Source organism: Abramis brama (assembly GCF_963993115.1).
Source record: "Abramis brama genome assembly, chromosome: 12".
Taxonomy (NCBI): Eukaryota; Metazoa; Chordata; class Actinopteri; order Cypriniformes; family Leuciscidae; genus Abramis; species Abramis brama.
In genome coordinates this window covers 24,298,306-24,317,665 of record NC_139974.1, presented here as the reverse complement: position 1 = coordinate 24,317,665, position 19,360 = coordinate 24,298,306, and the positions used below count along the sequence as shown (strand labels likewise).

The window sequence follows — 19,360 nt, the reverse complement described above, 5'->3', positions numbered from 1 at the left end:
ATATATATATATATATACTTTATATATTCAATTTCAAATGTATTTCTGCCAATTTGATCTAATGGTTGTAAAGTTCGGTATATTTCGGTTAATATTATTGTTGTTTTTTTGGGGTTTTTTTTTGTGTGTTTGTGGTTCTGTATGTATTTGTTTGTCCAATATGTATAATTGTACTTTTGTTTATTTTATTATTGTTCTTTTGTGATGGTCGTGATGTATTTTAGGACCCCCTTGAAAACGAGATGATGCATCTCAAGGGGTTTATCCTAATAAAAATAAATTTGAACTTGTATCCCTTGAATTTGTGAAGAGAGCACTCTTTACTGGATTGTGACATTGTTTTTTGTGACCTCACATTGTATCATACTGTATAATGCCAGGTTCAGACATTGAATTTTGCAGCTACAGTAACTGGTTCATGCATCTTCCAGTTTGTGTATGGAATGTGAACGCTGGTATTACATGTACAGTAACTTGATCATTTGTATGGTATGTATCCAAATGGAAAGTACTGTACCTTGTTTTACACTCCACCTATATGAATACCTTGAGTGCACTATAGACTAGAGTGCATTTCAAAAGCTTAATGCATGCAGTACATATACTAAACAATGCACTGGTCTAACTGCAGGGAAAAAAAAAGACCTACATTGTGTAATTTATTAAATAACAATGAAATGATGTGCTGTATTGCTTGGATAGAAGAAATTAATATAACATTAAAGAGTAACAGAGCGTCTGAATACAGTAACAGAGAAAGTGACACAAGGTCTTACTAAATGTGCCATTACTTTCATGGGATATGGGAGGTCAGGGTAATTAAACTACTGCTTAAAGAACCATATAACCACATTAGAAATGCAGGGCAGAAACACAGTCCGGTAATTATCATCTTTAGTGTTAAAAGAGCCATATTGCTCCAACAGCGAGCCTAGGGTCACCATAATGGGACATTTAGTGAGTGATTCATCTTTGAGGCAGGTGTGCTAATGACTTTAATTTAGCAGTAAGCAAGTATGGAGACTGCATCAAGCTCACAACTCGGGTGGATGTGACTGACCAGACTTTCCCTTGGTGTAAACTACTTCTTTAGAGCAGGATACCAGGCTCTTTTTCCTAATGCAAAAATGTTTGTTGAATTCTTGCAGAAGTGTGTCCCTTAGGTAATGCAAATATATATATTTATATATATATAAATTGTGTCTAAAAGGTGTTTTTTTTTTCTCCACTCCTTCTATATCAACGCATTCTCATCCTAGGGCGTCATATACTGACGCTTTTGAAATTTCTTCAATATCCGACGCAGAGGGCACCCTTTAGCGTCAATATGAGACGCCGGTTATGGGTAGGTTTAGGTCTGGGGTAGGTTTAGGGTTAGACCGCTAGGAGGCGCCTCCTAGACTCATATTTATCTGCGTCTCATATTGACGCCTAAGGGTGCCCTGTGCGTCGGATATTGAAGAAATTTCAAAAGCGTCAGTATATGACGCCTTGGGATGAGAACGGGCTGTCTATATGTGTTCCTTGTACTTTCTCATATGTTCTCCATGATGGTAGGGGTCAGAGTAGAAACTCCTGCTAAATACTGCAAGTCTCTATGGCACTGGATATTGTGATGTTCCCAGAAATGCTCTTCACAGTTTTACACATTCTATCTATATTCTGCAATACAAAACTTTGAACTCTGTAGTCAATCGCTTTGCACTGTAAAGTTGAAAAATCATTTTAAAATCTGTGTTGATACAGCCTCCACTACTAGGCTAGTTAATTTTTTACAGAGCATAATCATATTTATATTTGATACAATATAAGTCATTAGCAAATGACAAAAAAAAAGGACTCCCTACCACTTTCGTTCCCCAATGTGTCTGAAAGATCTTTGATTAAAATGTATCTGACATTTGAGAAAGAAGAAGAAAAAAAAGACAGCAAATAAATAAAAAGACTGTGCCTCCTTGACTAGGTTTGAGAACAGTACAAAGGTACAAAATCTATCCTCACCCATTGTCATGTTATCATCCTTGATTTTGCCTTTTATCCATGACTGCATTCAAGGTTTGAGTTTTGCATTTAATTACAACATTGTTAATCATTGTAGTCTGGTGATAAATGTCATATCTTTTATTGTTATTGGATTGAATGAACAGTAACAGCATCATTGTCATTTTAACCATGACAGTGATTAGTTTTACATTTCCACATAATGGTCAGCGATTTATTTCTCTAGTCTGAGTGAATGTCCATGCCATGACTTTCATATACACTGTACAAACACATATTTCATGAGTTTGTGTGCCCATGTAATCTTAGTGTACATGGTAAACAGTTTTGGCTTGCTGTCTGCTATAGAGGGGCTCGGAGAGGACATTTTTCTCAAGCTTCGATTTGCCCCCCATTACATACAAAATACATAGAGGAGAAGGAGGAGCGATGCCGAAAGAACTGACAACGGGAAGAAGTAAGAGGCTGTTTTTATACCCTGGTTAATTAGAAGATTAGATGGCCGTACTCCTTCAGAAAGTATGTTTAATAACTTCATATACTGTACACAGAAGGCTTTAGGCTACTGAACTACCTAGACAAAAACGTCAGATTAGTGGTCAACAAATTTGAGTTCTTCAATGTAATATGCTAAATGTCTGTTAATAATCATTCTAATTATATGAGAATAGTAAAGTGAACTCCACAACTAATGAAAACAGCACAGAGGAACAATATTGTTGAATTTGTTTTATTTTTTCAGCTGATGAATGATAAAAACATTGACTTCAGCTCAAGCATTTAAAGTGGCAGATGACAAAACTATATAAATAATAAATAAATAAACAATATAATAACTGTTATAGTAAAGACAATGTTATTGTGGATTAGTGTGGAGTTATTGTTATAGTTACCTTTATAGTTATCATTCTTGGTGTGAACAGGCTTTAAATCAGTATTATATGGTTAAGAACCCAAACAAATGTGACCAAACCACTTATAAGCTTCTCAAACCATTGAAATGTCATCTGGTGGGGGCCATTCTGAAGCCTTGGGTTGCTACGGTTACAGAGGAGAGTACAGAGTAATGGATGAAAAGTGCTGAATATAAGTGTTTCTCCCATTGCCTCAAACTGTCAGATGAAAAGGACTCACACTGCTCTACTGCACTGATTTTGAAAAAATCCTCTCTTAAATGCAACAATTACTAAATTGTTTCAGAACTAAAAAGTGCCTCACATCACCATTGCAGCAAAAAAAAAAAAAAAAAACATTTGCGAAGCATCAGCTTTTGAGATGTAAATGGAAAATTTAAATGGTAAAATGAATGGAAATAATTTCCAATACATATAAGATAACATTTCCTGTGTCATATCAAACACACCTAATGATTTTAACTAACCCCTGTCACAGACACTTAACCTTAGTTTCATTTTCATGGACTTTTAGTTTGTCATTTTCAGGCCTAGTCCACACGGACACGGGTATTTTTATAACCAGAGTTTTTCCTCCTGCGTTTAAAAAAAAAAATCCCGTCCACACATGCTCGGTTTAAAAGAAATCTCCGCCTACATGAAAATGCAAAAACATGCTATCATGCGCTGTCAAGAGCATGCCACACCAACAGGCGGCGATATAACCCTAATCGTAAAGCCACGTTGGCCAATCAGATGCCTGAATCAGAAGCAAAACCCCCGGTTTTACTGTCTACATGACAACACTGCAACCGGTGTTTCTGAAAATCCTCACCCTGGCAGGGGTTTTCAAAAATGTTCGGTTTCAGTGACCTGATACTGCGTTTCCGTGTGGACGAACGGCCGAACCACGTAAAAAAAGTCACGGTTATAAAAATACCCGTGTCCGTGTGGACAAGGCCTCAGTCACGTGTTCCTTTGTTCAGTTTTCCTGCCACGTATCAGTTGTCATGGTAATTCGTTTAATAAGCACAGGTGTTTATCATTTGTCCCTCATTTACCTTTGTATTTTTCATTCAGTGCACACCTCAGTGGTCTGGTGTTGATTGTGTTTTAACACACTGTTATGCATTTTGAACTATCTTGGAGTTATCGAAATAAACCTTATAATAAACTTACTTTCATTCATCTTCGTCTTTCCTCTTTGAGCCATCCTTTAGCATGTCCTATACTGTTTGTGCATCATACAGCCCATGCATAACATTTCAAACTGTGTGTGGAAAGCTTTTCAAACTTTTCATTATAAAGAAACCAGAACCCAGAAAACCCCATAGCAACCACTCGCACCTAGGCAATACATTTCATATATTATTTTGCAAATGTAAGAATCTAGTTTTATTTATTATATAGATTATGTACGTATATGTATTGACTGCAAAGTGCCTGCATTTTCTGTCCAGCACCAAGGTTGCCTCTAATGTTGCATGCTTCTTTTTTTAAACACCCTAGCATTTCAGTTTGTTTGTTGTTGTTTTTTACCCACAAAGCAATGGTCTCTGCAGTGAGCTTTGGTCTTGAGCTTTCTCAGAATAAATCAATAAATGTGTTCTGGAGAGCATTATTGTGAGTGCTAATGACTACAAACTCAGAAGAGAAAAATACACCCACAGAATATTTGCTTTTAAATGTAAGTAATTGCTTCTGCTTTCTAGATATGATTTTAGGCTTTTAAAACATCTAGATTAAAATAGATAGATAGACAGATTATCTATCTATCTATCTATCTATCTATCTATCTATCTATCTATCTATCTATCTATCTATCTATCTATCTATCTATCTATGAACACTCAGCAGATTACAGGAAAAGTGCCAAGAAGTAACAGTTAACGTAAACAAAACTGTCTAGCTTGTATGAATAGTAAGGCTTCATCAATGTTTTTCTTATGAGTCTCAGCCACATAAACACACTGACCTGCTGTGATATCTGTAGCCAGAATGTGTGAGTTATCAAGAGTCTGACAAATCTGTTTTGACGTCTTGCTCATCTCAAATCCATCTGTTTTTTTTTTTTGTTTTTTTTTTGTGTGTGTGTGTGTATTCTATGGTGGCATAATGGATGGACCTGGAGAATTGGGGGTGTCTTTGGCTTGAACCAGTATAAGCAACCTCCCAGAAAAACCCCTAGCAACTCTCTCTCTCTCTCTCTCTCTCTCTCTCTCTCTCTCTCTCTCTCTCTCTCTCTCTCTCTCTCTCTCTCTCTCTCTCTCTCTCTCTCTCTCTCTCTCTCTCTCTCTCCCTCTCTCCCTCTCCCTCTCTCTCTCTCTTTCTCTCTCTCACACACACTCTCTCACACACACACACACACACACAGTTTCGCTATCTTTGTGGGGACTCTCCTGGTTTTTATACTGTACAAATACATATAAATATACAGTATATTCTATCCCCTAACCCTAAACCTACCCCTAAAAACAACCCTCATAGAAAACATTCTGCATTTGTATTGTTCCAATTCTTTTTTTTTTATTCTATATAATTTATAAGCTGTTTTCCACATGGGTACCACAATTAAATAAATAAGTGTCCCCACAAGGTCAAACATTACTATTACCATCTCTGTGTGGACATTTGGTCCCTTTAATGTAGGGTTTTTGTAATAACATCATCCAGATCCAATAAGGCAATGAACTGGAGATGTGGACAATCAAAATGCATTTTTGATTAGCCTAATTTGATTTACGTAACATACAATTTTTCATTCAAATCTTTCTCTCTCCTCAAAATGAGCATGCAGAGTAAAGGAGTGATGAAGCATTGCTGAGTATCTTGCAACTGTTGTCATAATCAGTCGAGAAATGCACGATGTACAGTTTTATGCAATATCTCTTTATTTTTTCACCTACATTCTCTCTTTTCCTCTAGAGATTTCATTCTGGATTGGTTCTCTGTGGACTCCAGACGGTGGCCCACTCAAGAGGTGTATGTCTGTGTGAAACTGGCAATAAAGCCTGGCAAAGGTGCAGAACACCATCAGTAGGATTATCTCTCATCTGCGACAGAGCCACAGTGCTTCAGCAAACCATGAATTGTGGTGGTTGAATGACAGATGGATTTTTTTTCAGGATGATGAAATAATGTAAATAACACATTAAATTAAAAATTAAAATAACATCTTCACATTTCCCATTCTTCACTGATATTACAGAGTTATGTTCTGTTTCATTGTATTTCCCTGTGAAATTGTTTCCCTGAGTTGTATGATTAATCATTATGTTCACCTGTCGTCTCTTTAGTTCCTATTGTTTGCTCCATGTATTCATACCCTGTGTTTTCCCTCATTCTCTGTCCGTTCTTGTTTATGTTACGTTGTGTAGGTCGAGCTATTCTGTCTGATCTCGAGAGTGTTGTCATTAAAAACATTATATTGATTATCCTTTGTCTTCATGCGTTTATACACAACTGACGCCTGACAATTATGTTTTCAATGTTAAACTATGTTTTTATATCCATGACAGTGTTGCAGTATTGGGTGGGTTTCCTTACCCAATATATAGGCTGGTTTTGATTGAATAATTGTGCAGGAGAAAAAAAAAAAAGAAAAGAAAAAATCTATTTGCACATTTGTTGGTCCCAATGAGGAAAACAGCTTAAAAATCACACTACTGGTAAGTGATGTTTTTTGAAAATCTAAAAAATGCAGATAGTCTTTTGTGATTAGTAGGTTTAGGGGTATATGTTTAGGGTTAGGGATTAGAATACAGTTTGTACAGTAACAAAATAATTATGCCTATGGAAAGTCCCCATAATACATGACCCAGTGTGTGTGCGTGTGTGTCTGATATTCAATATGGGGATCAAATGAGGATCGTAATACGAGTAAATTTTTATCTTATAGGAAACATTTTTTGGTCCCCATGAGGATGACCGCTTATAAATCATTATGGTATATATACAGGGCAATATCACACAAGTAATCTACTTTTTTAAATTTTACACAATTAAGAGAAACAAAATAAACTGTATAAATAAACAATATAAATATATATATATATATATATATATATATATATATATATATATATATATATATATAAAGTATAAGTAAATAAATAAAGACATAACATAACAAAGCATAAAATAAGATGTAAAACAAATGGAACTTGTTTAGAATCCCAGCTAACAGGGAACATTCTCAGAAGAACAGGCTCATTCTGACATCGTTTTATTATGAGCAGTTTCACCCTCTAGTTCTCCGCTTATTCAGGCTCGCTGGGGTTATTATATAAGTAATCAAGTATGTCAGGAATCCGAATACAGCATAGCAGGTTGACGTAGCAAAGCTCTCCCTCCGACTCACTCCCCTCACATAAAAACGCACAAGTTTGAGCCTTCTAGCAGATCCCTTCAGAGAGAGCTCATCTCACACCTGTAGACGGAAGCTGAACAGAGGGAAGCTTTCATTCTTAGGCTACTGTTTCTCACCCTTGATGGACTTTAGTTTTTATTAATCGCGTGGCGATTCTTGCACAAACCGAGCATATATTATAGTTCTACATTTTCCCCCCGCTCTGAGATCGAGAAGTTCAAATCGCCAAGCGCAACTCTCCATCCCCTCAGTGAGCGTACAGCGACACTGAAGCGATGGAGCCATCCGTCATCCCCGGTGGCGACATGCCCGACCTTTACTCCATTAACCCGTTTAATGTTACTTTTCCGGACGACGTTATGGGTTTCGTTCCTGACGGAAGGAACTACACCGAGCCTAACCCGGTAAAGACCCCCTCGGGAATCATCATCGCAATTTCCATCACTGCTCTATATTCCGTTATCTGCGTGGTGGGACTCCTGGGAAACATCCTAGTGATGTACGGGGTGGTCAGGTAAGCAAGGCAAAACATAAATATTTTTTATCTATCTATCTATCTATCTATCTATCTATCTATCTATCTATCTATCTATCTATCTATCTATCTATCTATCTATCTATAGGTTTAATCCTGATAGTTTGTTTAATAAATGGAAGATAGCCTACACACACTGCCTTTGCGACATAAAAAAAAAAGAAAAAACAGAAAACAAGCACTGTACACATTTACTGAGATGAAGCCACTGTGCCTACTTGCCCCTAGTCTCTATTTTACATTGTGTGTTGGAATGAGCATATTAAAATTAATATGTGAATCAGATAGCCTATGTAAAGCAGCAAGTGCACATTGTACAAATTAATAATTAGAGCAAATTCCTAACCATTTTCAAAATCACATACTGTGAAACCACAGGATGCAGGTCATGCAATAGCCTACTTATTTTGTTTCATGTCTTAGAACAGGGTATTAGCAATCTTAGGTGTTTTCCATTGGCTTTTTCATGAAAAAAAATGTAGAGAGGATGTAGAGGAGTAGAATTGATGTTGACTGGTAGTTAACTGGTTGTATGCATAATTTTGCTTATGGCTAATTATGCTATGGTTTTCTAATTTAGGAGGTTTCATGTCTTGAGAGAGGATACACTCAGTGTATGCTCAGGGTTTGATGAACCCATTGGTAAAGGAGAGCTAGGGCAGGAAATTACCTCATTTTGGGATCATCTGATGGAAATAGCATTATGGGGCACAACCATGGATATCTCAAGAGATGGCTCATCTCATATTTTGTGCACCCTGTTCCATTTCATTGCAGAGTATGGCATTTAGTTGTGATGAATATCACTCTGTGAGGAAATATATTCTCCATGTGAGGGGAGTTGTTGAAGAGGTGGTGCTCAAATGACATTTCTTACTGCACCCTTTTAAAATAAAGATCTATCAAACATTACTGTGGGCCATGATTAACCATTTTTTTAATGGTTTTCATTCTGTTACAAAAAGCACAGTTTTTGTGTGTGTGTGCAAGGCAGAATATCTTTTTAATTTATCAGCTTTTAGTTGACAACCACAGTGAGAGTCTTCCAAGTCGCTGGGTTGTCTGGTAAATGACATTGTGTAAAAAGGAACTGCACCAGCTGTGCATTTTCAAAATGACAGTAATTGTTCTGTTCCCCTGGTACTGAGGTGCTTCTACATAGACAGCTTTAATCAACATACTAATTGAGTGCTAATTATACTCTGCTTAAGAGTAAAGTTGAGCTTAGCTTTAACACAAGGTTCTTTCACTTTGGATAATTAGAAAATTATAAGTTGCACACTGATAAAGATATATTAGGAGTGCAGGGAAAACATAAGCATTTTTTTTTTTTTTTTTTTGTGGTTTACAAAGATTAACCCTGTAACCTACATCTCAATCGTTATGAAGATTAAAGGTACTAACAAAAACTATGAAAAACCATACCACAAACCATGTTTTGTGGTATAGTCAAATCATTGTTTACTTCAAGACAAATTAATGTGCAAAACTGAATAAAAAATGGAGAATACCTTTTAACAGACCTAAATTATACTGTATGTACTTTAATATACAGTCAAACAAAATACTTCTCAATAGTCTGTTCTAGCTCAACATCATAAATCAATGCTTTGGGAGGCAGAAATTGTTATAAAAATAGAAATCAATTTATTGATTAGTTTATCTAGCGTTATAAGTATTCTACAAATACTCTATATAAGTTAAAGTACAAACATCAAAAAGATTTTGAATCAAGGCAATTTCACTGATGTCACTGTCGTTGTCACAGATATTTAACAATAAATTAGTAACCTCCCAAAATGAGGTCATCCAGACTAGACCTCCTTTTAAAAGGCCTGTTTTATGTGTTCTCCTCCACATTTGGCAAGCTCATCTCCTCTTGTCTGCATCACTTTTCACCCACAGCAACATACTTTACACATAATAGTTATAAAGCTGATCTAATACACTAAAAAAAAATATTCTTTAAAGGGTTGATTATGATTTCACTTTTCTAACTTTAGTTAGTGTGTAATGTTGCATGTAACATCTGCAAAGTTACAACGCTCAAAGTTCAAAGCAAGGGGAGATATTTGCTTTTAAATAATTAGTTTTTTAAAGGGGAACTATACAGTTTTTTTTTAGCTCAATTTACCTTAACTGAACAGCTTCGGTGTCATTGGAATGGTTATATGACTTTTTTCGGGTTGAATGGTGGCCGTCTCACTTCCCCCTAGCGCCTGTGAGCCACCCTTGCAACTTTGGGCCAGCGGGCCTCAGCGTCAGGAAGTAATGCGTGATATCAGGTCTCGTGATGTAATGTAACGAATTGCTTTACGGCACTGCACACATACACATTTACAGTGGGGAGAACAAGTATTTGATACACTGACGATTTTGCAGGTTTTCCCACTTACAAAGCATGTAGAAGTCTGTAATTTTTATCATAGGTACTCTTCAACTGTGAATGACGGAATCTAAAATCAAAAATCCAGAAAATCACATTGTATGATTTTTAAGTAATTAATTAGCATTTTATTGCATGACATAAGTATTTGATACATCAGAAAAGCAGAACTTAATATTTGGTACATAAACCTTTGTTTGCAGTTACAGAGATCATACGTTTCCTGTAGTTCTTGACCAGGTTTGCACACACTGCAGCAGGGATTTTGGCCCACTCCTCCATACAGACCTTCTCCAGATCCTTCAGGTTTCGGGGTTGTCGCTGGGAAATACGGACTTTCAGCTTCCTCCAAAGATTTTCTATTGGGTTCAGGTCTGGAGACTGGCTAGGCCACTCCAGGACCTTGAGATGCTTCTTACAGAGCCACTCCTTAGTTGCCCTGGCTGTGTGTTTCGGGTCGTTATCATGGTGGAAGACCCAGCCACGACCCATCTTCAATGCTCTTACTGAGGGAAGGAGGTTGTTGGCCAAGATCTTGCGATACATGGCCCCATCCATCCTCCCCTCAATACGGTACATTCGTCCTGTCCCCTTTGCAGAAAAGCATCCCCAAAGAATGATGTTTCCACCTCCATGCTTCATGGTTGGGATGGTTTAGACCAAAAAGCTCTATTTGTGTCTCATCAGACCACATGACCTTCTCCCATTCCTCCTCTGGATCATCCAGATGCTCATTGGCAAACTTCAGACAGGCCTGGACATGCGCTGGCTTGAGCAGGGGGACCTTGCGTGCGCTGCAGGATTTTAATCCATGACAGTGTAGTGTGTTACTAATGGTTTTCTTTGAGACTGTGGTCCCAGCTCTCTTCAGGTCATTGACCAGGTCCTGCCGTGTAGTTCTGGGCTGATCCCTCACCTTCCTCATGATCACTGATGCCCCACGAGGTGAGATCTTGCATGGTGCCCCAGACCAAGGGAGAGTGACCGTCATCTTGAACTTCTTCCATTTTCTAATAATTGCGCCAACAGTTGTTGCCTTCTCACCAAGCTGCTTGCCTATTGTCCTGTAGCCCATCCCAGCCTTGTGCAGGTCTACAATTTTATCCCTGATGTCCTTACACAGCTCTCTGGTCTTGGCCATTGTGGAGAGGTTGGATTCTGTTTGATTGAGTGTGTGGACAGGTGTCTTTTATACAGGTAACGAGTTCAAACAGGTGAAGTTAATACAGGTAATGAGTGGAGAACAGGAGGGCTTCTTAAAGAAAAACTAACAGGTCTGTGAGAGCCGGAATTCTTACTGGTTGGTAGGTGATCAAATACTTATGTCATGCAATAAAATGCAAATTCATTATTTAAAAATCATACAATGTGATTTTCTGGATTTTTGTTTTAGATTCCGTCTCTCACCGTTGACGTGTACCTATGATAAAAATTACAGACCTCTACATGCTTTGTAAGTAGGAAAACCTGCAAAATCGGCAGTGTATCAAATACTTGTTCTCCCCACTGTATATGCTAGCCTTCTGTGAATCATACATACCTCAGTGGACATGGCTCCGTGCATTCGCCGGCTTCTTTAAAAAGAAATGCTTTAAGGATTACAACAAACGGCTGGTAGGGACTACACGACATTCCTCACGGGTTAGTGACATCACCAACCCTAAAATGTACATAAACCCCGCCCCCGGGAACACGCAGTCAATGTTGAGAAGAGGAAGAGTTGTTGTAGTCAAGCACATTTGTGAGTCAGCTCAAACTGTTGCATCCATCTTTTCACATGCAATAGAAAGTCACTCTGTGTGCATCTCACAACAGTTCCTATACGAACGATTTATAGACTATCATGAGTCTCTCCATCTTTGTCTGACTTCGGTTTAAACATAAAAGGCAGAACAGTTTCTGACGAGTGTGTGTCTGCGTGAAGTAATCAGAGCTGCTAACACACATCTTGAAACAGCTCTTGAAACTCTGCCCTCTGTGCTGGGAGCAGCAGCTCATTTGCATTTAAAGGGCCAGACACAAAACGGTGTGTTTTTGCTAACCCTCAAAAAGTGACAACTTTAACATGCTATATAAAAATATCTGTGGAGTATTTTGAGCTAAAACTTCACATACACACTCTGGGGACATCAGATATTTATTTTACATCTTGTGAAAAGGGTATTATACCACCCCTTTAAACTAACTTAATTAAATTATGGACAGTGGTTCCACACAAGCAAATTATTTTTTTTATTAATATTAATGGATTTTTTTTAATCTATGTAGACTCCTTGTGTTGTGACAACACAACTGAATGAGAAAGAATCTATGTGAAATAGTAATGTCCAACCAAATCAATGGAATTGCTTCCCTGTAACTTAAACCATTTACTGTAAGTTTAGTGAACATGCTTTAGTTTATTTAAAACTGCACTGAAATAAAAAAAAGTTTGTAGGATTTACATGATTTGATAGTGTACATCAGTCACTTTAGATCTCTCAATTGAATTTCTAGACTATAGCTAGCTATTTGCTAATAATAGCATTTATTAACATCTTAAATGCTAATATTTATATGCTCCTTCAGCTATAGGTGTTAAACTTATTTAAATCAGTCCACAGCCTAACCAAATTCTCCACAATGGTAAATAACACATAAAATAACACTTAATTTCAACATTTATTCTCTCTTAATTCAGCTATATGCAAAGCATGCTGGGAACTAACAAGCACTGCCCAGTTTCAGTTAATGCAACACAAATCATTCATGTAACATACATTTACATATATTTAAGCAGATTAAACACAATCAAATTAAGTTTGGACAAAATATATAGCAATTGTGTGGCTTAAGCTCATTTTAATGAAGCAATTTGAACAAGCAGCCAAAATAAAAATAAAAATTCAGTGTAATATATTAAAAGCATCCCAGAACAGACTTTCCGAAATACTAACTGAAATGAAAGACTTTGCTTTTAGATTAACTTTATATTTTCTTACCTGGCTGATTCTTCTAGCTCTGACACCATGCACCTTCATCCAATACATTGGAAATCGTCACATGCATTTTTTTTTTTTTTTTCGCGAAATTAAACCCTTTACATTAGTTTAACAATTGATAATTAAGTATAGTGAATAATTATACAGGTTAAGTTAATTAAACGCAAAACAATAGTGTTTTGGTGGTAAAAGAAATATATGTGTGTTACTTTAACAAAAAATATTGGGGTAAAAAGAACAGTGCCACAAAACCATTTATCTTTTCTACTTTGAGCATAAATAAGTAATCTGTAGAGTGATATGTAGAGCAGTCTCATCCTTATCTCTTTGACCTCAGATTTAACTCTGGACAGCCGCTTCTGCACACACATATAACTATGCAACGCTCGCCAACCTAACACTCACAGCACTACTTAGTGAATACTATAACACGTCATACAAATGTTATATTCATTGTATTATAAATAAAATACATATACATACCTTCCTAAATAATCATTTGACAAAAATGATTTTTTTTTTCATAAGTCATCTCCTCATGATGCTGGCCACCTCTGGTAAAATCGCCCACATCCTCAGTTGAACAGATCATGCAATTCTACCCCTGTAGTATAATGGCCTATGTCAAGAGTGTGACTTAGGCCGTTTTATTTTGCCTAAGTCAAAATACAATGAGACTTAAGCAATTTTACAAGCTTTTCAAGATGGCAGCTGCATAAAGAAGAACGAAAATCTACTCAACCTCAATTATTGGTTCAGTTTTTTGTGTTTTCTAAGAAATCTGAAAATATGACTTGGACAATTATTTTAGGAAGGTGATGATATGTAACAGTTAAATCATTGCCCATAATGTCTTTTTTAGGAAATAAACTAAATAGAGCATTAAACATAATTTATTAGTTAAATATGTCAAACAATGAGACAGGGTAATTGTATTCTTATGCATATGTTAGGAGTACACAGGAGAATAAACCACACATTAAATCATACACGAGAACCCAACAAGTAACTGAACTGAACATAACATAACAGGGAGTATAAATACCAGGCAAATATAATGACAGACAGGTGAAAATAATACGTAACCACAGGAACAAACAAAGATATAATCAGTAATCAAGGAAACCCAAAGTATACAGACCGGGGAAACAGGAATTAAAGGAAACAAAACAGAAGATCAAAATAATAGTCCATAACACACACACACACACACACACACACACACACACACACACACACACACACACACACACACACACACACACACACATATATTTCTTGTAATATTTCTTGTTAGTGGGACTAGATTTGGGGATTCTTTTTTCATTCCAATTCTGTAATTTTCTCTTCCTCTAATTCAATTTCAACACCTTCTGCGGTGCAGCAACTTCAGTTTACAAGAGCCTTAAATTATTCACAACCCTACTTCAAAATGTTCTCAAGATTCAAAGCCTCTCCTCTCATACAAGCAGTACCTCACTGTAAAAAAAAGAAAAGAAAGATAAAGAAGAAATAAATAAATCATTGAGCAGTAGTGGCCACTAGCAACTAAGTGGACAAAATGTGCTGAAATTGCAGCTGTAAAAATTCAATCTTCTAGGCATTATTTTTTGAGGAAAGCTGAACACAGGAAATGATAGATTGTGGGGGTAGGAAGAGAACAAAATGTGCTCATTTTGTAATGAAGGGAAAAAATATTGGAGTACAACCAGGTTATACCCTAATACAGTCTGTCATCAGAAGATGGTGGGCGTCAGTGCTATAAGGCTGATAATGATGTTGGATCACACAATTGAGTTGAAGCTCAAGGCACTTGTCAGTGGTCTGTCTGACGGTCTTTTCACCTGTCACTGAGAGCTCTGCAAATGAGGAGCACTGCGTCTGATTATTGAGCTGAAGAACTGTTTATAATAATAAAAAATAAAAAAACATCAACATCCTTCTGTCCAGCATGCGAGTCTGTCTGGTAAAAGTACATCATCACTACACAGGTTATAGGTTGTAATATACGGTGGAATGGGTGGCTTTGTGATGGAAAGAGTCTTGACTGTAATTGGTGTTCATGTTATATATGTCTGAAATTGCCTTGTGTTGTTGTTCTCCCATATAGTGGTGGCCATTAACTACATCTACATCCACAACATATTTATGCTTTGTTTGTTTTTTTTGTTTTTTTTTCAAATACCATTTTCTAAGACGAGGATAAACATTTAAATTATTATTAAAATTTTGCTAGAAACATAATGGGTGTCTTTTTTTTTTTAAAGGAATAGGAATGAAAATTCTGTTATTATTCAGTCTCCCTGATGTTGTCCCAAACCCAACCCAGGCTCATTGAAAAACATGCCTGTGGCGAGATTTATGCAAAAACACCACACTGCAAGTGTAATTCTGTACCAGGTGAGCTTTCAAGCAAGTTTAATACATCAGGAAAGTCATATGGAGCTGGTTGTGTGATTCAGACATCAAAATGTGTTAGTTTGCAAGTCATGCACTGTAGTAAAGGTGTTTTGAGGTCATAACAGTATTATGCAAGGAACAGCTTGAAAATAAATCTTCATTAATTGATAATCTGCTCCTGTAATCATAATGTGCATTTAATCTGAAAACAGCAGTGAATTGAATGTATAGTTAAGTTTTTGGAGTTGTGCATGTAGTAGAGGCACATTTTTCCTATGTTGTCCAAACCTGTATGCCGCTATTTTATTCAGTGAACGTTTTTGAAAAATGTACACAATTCTCTTTACAATCTTACCTCCACCAGAGCGCACAAATTCACTTCAAATATAGAATGATGTGTTGTGTCTGGCTAGTACACAACACATGAGGACAAAAAAAGGAGCAAGTACATTCTTAAGAATTTGTTCCTCAAAAAATCAATCAGTCAATCAATCAGTCAATAAATCAATCAATCAATCAATCAATCAATCAATCAATCAATCATTTAGAAAAAAAATGGCAATTTGGAACAACCTGGACTGAGGTGAGAAAATCACAGATTTTTTGAGTAATATATCTTTGCGAGAGCCAAAATATTGTACCTCTGTAAGAACAAAGTATATATTTTAAGATATGTAATTTTTGTTGGTTAGATATTATGTAGAAATAATCCTATGAATTGAGGCAAAGATAAAGACTGTAGATACATGCATGTGTTTACATGCAGTTGAGAGACATAATGTCTTCATTTCACATATTTGTGCATGTGCGTGCTTTGGTCTGACTCACAGAAGCACTCTCGCAGCATGTTTCCCTCTTTAGTGCAGTTTGTATGAGTTCCAGTCCAGGCAGACGGTCCAAACATAACATCCTGCTCATGACGTCAAAATCATCCACACCAGCAGTGTTTTTGAAGCATTGTTGTCTGTTGCTCACCATACTATTAAAAAGATAAAAATTAAACCAACATAAATGAATATGTTATAAATTTGTTAGTGGTCTATAATGCAACACAATCATACATCCGATTTAAAGAGATCAGCTTATGGTGATGTGTCATTAACCATAAAATGTTTTTCATGTGAGTCATAATGAGCGTAATGTGTAATGAAAGGGGTGCATGAGTTATACTTTCGGATAAAAAAAAAAAAAAGAAGCACTAAACACATAATGAAGTTTAACAAAGTTTGACTTTGACAAATACCAGCAGATGCTGTCAGTGTAGTGCCTCTTGTAGTGATACACCAGTGTGCAGTGTTTTTTAGTACTTCCAAAATGTACTCCCAATTACATAATGTCAGTTTGCCTGTAATATAATGAGAATTTTATGAAAAATTTACACACAAAAAAAAATAAAAAAAAATAAAATAAAACATTTGGGAATTTATTTGAGCAAATTAATGATCCTGTTATTTGAATCATTTTGAATAATTTCCAGGCAATTCAAACAGCTTGCCTTATCAAGGCTTAAAATGCTTCACTACTGTTTTGTACTGTACTGCACTGATGCTTATAACTGATTTATCTGCCTGTTCAATTTTACTGTGCACATACCAGAATTAATTGGATTCATTTCGTAAGCAGAAAATAAATTGGTTGGAACAGATGAACTCAGAATGAACAAATAACAAAGTGTACTGAATGATCATTAACTTAACATTTAACTAACTGTAATTTTACTGTTTATGTAAAAACTCAAATATACAGTAAATGCTAATAACTGTCACAATAATTTATTCCCAAAAAGGACAAAAATCATCAAATGACCAAGGTGCTGGTTGTTCAAAGCAAAGACATAACTGTGGTTGAGGCAGAGTACAATTTATTTTGTTAATCATCCCCTCTAATCCTTCCTTTGATTCCCTCCATGAAAGCAAATCTTGTCTCATTAAAAAAGATCATCCGGTTTAATAATGCTGCTTGTGACAATTTCTGAATGTGCAAAATGGTGAAATTTGAGTGTGATGGTGATGATTATCAGTGCATAATTATTGAATATGGCTTCTGAAGACCTGGAATATAGTCCACAAAATGATTTGTACTTTCGATGCTCTGATATTTAGGAAACTCCTTTATTGTCCCTGGGCAAACACATTAAACATTAAATAATTACTGCAAGTGATGATTAATTGATGGCAGAATTTCCATTCTTTGTAACATTTTGTGCTTTAACCTTTGGCAAAGCGATGAAATCATCCAAAGCCAGACATTTGTTACAAAAGTGTTTTTTGTGGTGCAGAACAAAAGTCACTGGAATGATGTTTCCTGATGTTCAGTGTGTTGCTCATTTACATCTTGTTATTTGTCCCCTCTGGTTATACACCTGAAGGAAAATCTCTTGGCATCTTTGATTCATCCCAGTCAGCCATGTTGTCACGTACTGCTCTGAGACACAAAGGTTGAGGATCCAGATGCAGATAATTTTGAACGGTTAATTCAAAGATGTAATCCAGATAACAGGCAAGAGGTCATAAACACAAAGTAAGCATCCCAAACAAACAAACAAACAAACAAACAGGCAGGGGACACAGGCAAAAAGGGGAATCCAAGAAACAGGCAAAGATCAAAAACCAAGAACACGGGAACAACAGAGAGAATGCTCGGAATTACAGTAGAAACACTAAACAAGACTTCACAGGGAATGACAGAAAGAACCAGGCTTATATAGGGTGAGTAAACAAGATGATGAGACACAGGTGAATGTGATAATGGATGATTAGTCTGAGCAAAGGATAATGGGGATGTGGATGTGGGGTTATTGTCCGGGGTGGAGTGCCCTCTGGTGGTAATCACGGGGCACTCTCACTGGTGATTGTTACACGTGTACTTTTACATTATAAAGACGGACTCTTTTGAGTAGATTATTATTTTTATATTCAATAAGGAACTTTTTTTTTTGTACAAATAATGTACATCACTGTATTATTTAGATTAATGTACTGTTATTTTTTAAACATAATGCAAACATACATAGGCCATGCATAGAAGAGTTTTGCAAAGCAATTGACATTACTTATTTTCTAATTTGAATGCACTGTAAATCAAAGAAGTGATTTAATGATCCACAGTTTAGTCCTCCAGACTGTCAGAACAGAAAAAATAGTATGATCCATCTAAAAGGCATCCTGGTTCAGTCAGGACTTGAACTGGGAACCTACTTGCTATGATGCAGTTCTACCTCTAAACCCTTGAAAAAAATTGTTATGAGCAATGCACAAATACAAATAAATACATACTTTTCTCAATCCATCCGATAAACACAAATTTCCTTTGCTCTCAGGATTTGTGCTGGTCCTCTGTGATAATAAGACATGAGTCCGTGTTTGTGCAGTAATTAACTGTATGCTGACGGATATGTTCACAGGAGAGTCAAGCCGAACAAACTTCACGTAAGCTAATTATGAAAAAAAAAATATATATAAAAAAAAAATATATATATATATATTATTCATCTTCAAAAATTTAGCATGAAGACAGACATCAGTAGTCATTTTCATCTGACACTGCCTGGTTGGGGCTAAAATTCAAGCTGAATTGTTCGCCAAAGGATGCTAATCTAAAAATGTGGAGGTCCATGATTATCAATGCACATTATTATTGATTCATAAACAAAGCACTGATGTAAAATTGTAAGCCAATTTATTTCAGCTCTTGAGTATAGTCATAAGCAATCGATACAAGAAATCAATTAAAAAGAATGGGAAATTCACAGAAAATGAATGTTGCAAGGAAAAACTCCTTTCGAGGTAACTCACG

The 19,360-nt window shown here is 36.3% G+C and overlaps 1 protein-coding gene across 1 annotated transcript in view; it reads left to right on the top strand.

Annotated features, from left to right (window-relative positions):
• The first annotated feature begins 7,315 nt into the window (after window positions 1-7,315).
• Window positions 7,316-19,360, top strand: part of oprd1a (opioid receptor, delta 1a) — a 53,703-nt gene continuing 41,658 nt past the window's right edge. Inside the window, exon 1 of the mRNA XM_084130667.1 lies at window positions 7,316-7,777. Within this exon, the coding sequence (XP_083986793.1) occupies window positions 7,539-7,777 (239 nt within the window). The 5' untranslated portion in view covers window positions 7,316-7,538. The remainder of the gene's footprint in view (window positions 7,778-19,360) is intronic.